At 37.6% G+C, this 5,303-nt stretch overlaps 1 protein-coding gene across 1 annotated transcript in view; it reads left to right on the top strand.

Moving 5' to 3' along the window:
• The window catches only part of LOC104490070 (triadin-like), a gene marked incomplete at both ends in the record, with an annotated part of 41,387 nt that overhangs the window by 7,544 nt on the left and 28,540 nt on the right, over positions 1 to 5,303 (top strand). The window contains 2 exons of the mRNA XM_010132310.1: positions 661 to 855; positions 4,684 to 4,743. Coding sequence (XP_010130612.1) covers positions 661 to 855; positions 4,684 to 4,743 — 255 coding nt within the window. The remainder of the gene's footprint in view (positions 1 to 660; positions 856 to 4,683; positions 4,744 to 5,303) is intronic.

Here is a 5,303-nt window from a genome sequence, read left to right as displayed (position 1 = left end):
GAGCATCAGGAATACCCCTGGTCTCAACAACCTCTGTGTAGCTTCAGCCACAGATATTTACAATCTGGTAATTCTCCTTGGAAACCTCATTGTGCTGCAGGGCATATCAGGAATTAGCCAGTCTCTGACTAGTCTTCCAGCCCGGGAAACTGGTGTAGAAAGAGACTCAAGAACTCAAGACTGCTTGGCCAAAGACCTACATTCAGTGCATAAAAGCGACTCTTACAAATAGCCACACTTTAAATCAAGTAGTTTTTCAGCTTACGACAGAGTTTAGCTTTGTTCTCTGAAGTGTAATGTTACTCACATTTAGCCTGGGAGTATTTTCCATATTTGTTTGCTTAATGACCAACATTTGCCTCCCTAATTTATATCATAAAAGCTATCACATTTTCATTAGAACCATTTAATATTTGCCATAGCCTACTATAGTATTGGTCAAATACTTGGTACAGGACTGAAGAAAAAACATGCTTGCTTCTCATCTGATGTCATCTCAAAGTCTACTTTGGGGGGATTATAGTTTTCATCAAATCTGAGAAAGGCGTTAATAATGAAGGGGAACACTCATTGGTAATAGCACAAGATAAAATAAATTGCATTTACTACTATTTTGGGGGGAAAGAATGACACTTAAAGCTGTTTCTTTATTACCTGCAGAGGAGAAGAAAGTAAAGAGCACTAAAGTGGAAGCAAAAATTAAAAAGGAGGTGAAGGATGGCAAAGGAGAAGCAAAGACAGCTGAGAAGGTCAAGCACGCAGAGACTAAAACAACAGAAGTTGGGCTTATAAAGGCCAAACCGAAAGTTAAGGAGGAGAGAGCTCTTCAGACTGTAACTAAATCGGAAAAGAAAGGTAAACAAAATGAGGAGGAAGCAGATGAAGATCTTAAAAAAGTAGTAGGGAAAAAGCAGAGACAATAGAGTTAAAGCTGGTAAGGACCAAAGTCCACCCACGAAAAACAAAAGTGCAGTACAAATAAATTCAAGATGAATCTCACACTGCTAGCTGGAGACCACTGAGAATAAAATAATTTTAATCTTTATAACCAGGATGTTCTAATTGTTTGTCATGGCTAAAGATTCATTTTAGCTTAAATCCTTCTTTACAAAGGACCAATTTCTCTTCAGAGGCATAAAATCAAAGCAGCATCTTTCATGTTGAGTGCTGCAAGCAAGCGGAAAGTTCAGCAAATTGTTGAGCTCCTCTTGGGAGATGCAAATCCCTTTCAGTTTTTGTTTGCTCTGGCAGAGTTTGAGTGCACAGTGGGATCCACTCCATACTGTCCTGGATAAGGCTCTTAAAAAGCAGGGATGTGCAAGTGAGGTACTTTGCCCCCTGACAGCAACATATTTTAAGTAGGGGTCAAAGATTACGGAGACCAATAAAGAGTGGTGGTGGTTTTCTGTTTGGAATTTGTGGGATTTTTTTCCCCCTTTAGCTGATAAATATTAACAAAATGATCCATCTTAAAATCAAACATTAACAGATCACTTTGTAATTCTGCTTTAGAGTGTGATCCCAGTGACTGCTCTGAACCCTGGCAGGTGAAAGTGGGAAGGAGCAGCCGGAGTGGAGGAAGGAAGAAGCCTCTGCAACTCCCCTTATCACTGTTCAGTGAAAGCTGCTTTTTCTACTTTTGCCCTTCCTTTTTCCACCATAAGTCACTGCTGCCCAGCTAGATACTCTCAGAAAAATTCAGTTCTGTATTTTAGTCCCCCTGTGGTTTAAGGAGCACATAATTTTTAAGTCAATGTGGTTTTGCCAAGATTTCCTGATCCTGCAATACTTACTTTTCCTTGCTCAGAGCGGTAGTTCTGCCAGGTTTTCTGCAACAATGGAAGAATTATAACAGGAATCACAGAAGAGTTGTTACGATTTCTCTGATGTTGCATTGTTCCTTACTCAAAATTAAAAAAGATATGTCATCTCCTGGGGTAAATCACATGAGGTCCAATTACCAAAATATCTGTGACTTTTTTATCAATAAGAATCTAGGCTGAAACCCTGACGTGGTTTATTAGGACTCAGGTGAATATTTGTGTGAGTATTACAGAGTTATAAGGTTAAAACTATGGTGCAAAATTTCTTTTTAACAAGGAAGTTAAAATTAAAATGAATTTTTAGCCATGAAGAGACATTTTGAAAATTATATTCATTTAAAATTTCTTAGATTTCAAACTTTGCTGATTGGCAGAATTCCCATTAACTTTAATGGGCTATTACAGTGCACCTTAGTATTTCATATACAGTAGAAATGCTATTTTTGTTATTCAGTTTATCACTCTGCTTTCAATTTTTTTTATAAATCCCTTTTTTCAGGGGTTGCGTTACTAAAGCCATTCTATGGGGAGAAGATCAATACAAAATCATTCTTTTCAGGTACAAGCAAGATGAAGGCTTTTAAAGTTTATTCAAATTACGTTTCAAAAAAAAAAAAGCCCAAAACAAACAAAAAAACCAAAATCACAAAAAACCTCCAACCCCAAAAAAACCCCCAAACAACAACAACTCAAACATCCACAGTCCATTTTAAACTTAGTCTCTATTAGTATGTTTAAGGAATAGATTCTTTTAATGCCAGTGAAACGGTGTGGGGCCCTCTGGCTATGTCCATGTCATAACCGAATCAGGACCAGCCCAGGCTTGTGCTCTGTGCTGTGACTGTCCGCACAGCTTAGGTCCCCTGACACAGCTTTCTCCCATGCAGTCTTTTGCACAATGCCCCCAAACGGTCCAGGGACTCCCCCCGATGGACAGCATGGATGAAGGCAGATTGTTTTGGCAAGAGAGGGGTGAGGAAAACTCAGCTTTGTGGGCAAGAGCTGTGCCCTGCCATTTGCTTTCTGGGCTACAGAATTGGCATTGGTCCATTTTACGTTTTGATACTCCCTGAGGCCCTATTTGTCAGTGCACTCAAGTCAGTGCAAACACTTTGCTGACTTTGCTGGCATCAGACAGGCTTACTGAGTACAGATTTGTACTTACTTTTTATTCTCATACATACACTGCTACTTTTTAACGAAAATTAGCATATAGACTTACGACAGGTATTGCAGCCAAATTCTTTAGAATCCGTAAGGATGGAATTCAAAGCTGAAGTCAACAGCTTCAGCTGTTCATTCACAATGATAAATTTGAATTCCTAAATACAAAATAGAAACTATTATGAGTAGCTATTAAAGGTTTTGAAAGTAGTGTTTATAGCCACAGACCTGTGTACATCCTGAAAGGTTTGCCCCAGGTTCTAAAATACTGACTAGCATTACTCTCACCACCTCACTAACAGGAAATAGCTGTATGGGCTCCTATAGATGTAGAAATGATTGGATATTTACTATCCAGTAAATCCCTTTCTAATTTCTACAACTGCATAGGAAATCATGACTTGAAAGCTGCACTCCTCCACCCAAGAACTTCTACGGCAATCAACATAAAAGAGCAGCAATCACATTAATGCCTCAGCATCAGCTAATCACATCCAGTGTAATGCAATGACTGTTATTGGGAATGTCATTTTGCATTGAAACACAATAGTTACATCATCATAAATAAATTTAAGTATTCCAAAGTCTACATGATTTTGTTTTGAAGTTGGCAAAGAGAAAGTAATTGGCTTAGTAGGTGAGAAAGAGCGAGATGCAACTGGAGATGGAGACAAGTGTAACTTCTATAGCCTAGGAATTGTGCTAGAACAGTCTAGCACAGATGATGAGTGTGCTTAAGACAAGGAACGTTGTTAATTAAGTAATTAACCAGAACTCGCATTTATTCATCAACACTGACTTTCAAAGCTGATGTCGCTTAAAGACCATTAGGCAATGTGCTTTTTCTCTGCCCCTCTGAAGAAACCAACAATATCGCAAGTTTTTTGCCCTCAGTTGCAACTGTTAAATATTCTTCACCATTCTTAATGATAGAAGTTTTTACCAAGGTCTTCAACCCTGCTTATGTATAGAAGAAATCAATAGATAATCAACATTTTTGAAATCAGGATTTCATTTAGATTCAGATGCCTTAATTTCTGAATAGCATTGTTCTAATATATATATATCCAGATTTAATATATACATATATATATATTTGTAAAGATTAGTGTTTGGAAAATAACTGTAGTGAAATGATGAAATTCTGTGGAAAATCTCATTGCTACAGGTGTGTAAGTATATGGAGCTCTTTTTATATTCCTATTCACTAAATGTACATATCGATTACACTGTTAAAACCATATTAACAAAATACTGTGATATAAAACTTTATTGAACTTTTCTATCACCTGGTTGTGACTATTTGAAATGGATCTTCAAGGATAAGAAAAAAAAAATCTTTGGGAGCTGTGGCCAGGCAGCTATTTGCACAGTCCTTGTGCAAGGGCATAAGTTGAAACAGGGGCTGTGCAGTGCTGACGTGTAGTTTGCACAGTGCCCTGATGGCCCTGAAGAGCTGGTAGCTCTGGGGCAGGGTAGCTCTGAAGCTCTGAAGGCTGGAAGGCTTGAATTAGATCTGGACAATAAATTGTCTCTCTGAATATGTGAATTACTTGAAAGCCAGCAGAAAAACCCAAACCTGTGACTGTCCCTGAAATGTGCCTTTGCACTGTCAAGTTTTATCTTCATTGTTTAATAGAAACAACACTTTAAATTTCCTTTCTTCATGACTCTTATTTCCTTTTTGTTCTGTTAGATCAATATGCATTCTGTCGCTATGTGATTGACATGTTTGCGCAAGGGGATTTTTATCCAGGTACTTTCCTACATCATTGAACTCTTCTAATATTGTTGTGTTTCCCTGAGAGTTTCTGCTCCTTTATGTATTAAAAGTGTGTTTTGTATTGTTGAAAGTTCTCACAAGTGCAACAAAGAGTGTGGAAATAGTTTTAATAAAGCCTAAGAGCTCATGGCTGTATTATTAAAGCTTTTAATTTTCTGTCTACAATGCATGAATTAAAAAAAGGAAGGCTATAGAAATTGCTAAAAGTTTCCATGCTTTTTTTGGCTGAGAAGCAAGAGGAAGCAGCTTATTGTTAATACCTTATTTATTTTTTTCCTGCACAAATAGCAAGCCTTAACCCCAGAATGCTTCAAAAATAGAATTGTCATTGTCATTAGTATATAAAATACCTTAGCTGACCCATCACTTCTGTGCTTTATCATCTCTCTTCCCACATCTCCAACCTCATTTGTTCTAACATAGACACTTAATTCTTAGCAAAAAAAAAAAAAAAAAAAAAAAAAAAAAAATTTTTTTTTCCTAACCGGGGGGGAAAACCCTGGGGGGGGTTGTGGGGGGTGCTCGTTTAGGTT

The sequence above is a fragment of the Buceros rhinoceros genome, unplaced genomic scaffold, assembly GCF_000710305.1.
Source record: "Buceros rhinoceros silvestris isolate BGI_N320 unplaced genomic scaffold, ASM71030v1 scaffold653, whole genome shotgun sequence".
In the NCBI taxonomy this organism is placed as follows: domain Eukaryota; kingdom Metazoa; phylum Chordata; class Aves; order Bucerotiformes; family Bucerotidae; genus Buceros; species Buceros rhinoceros.
This window is presented reverse-complemented; position numbering and strand designations above follow the sequence as displayed.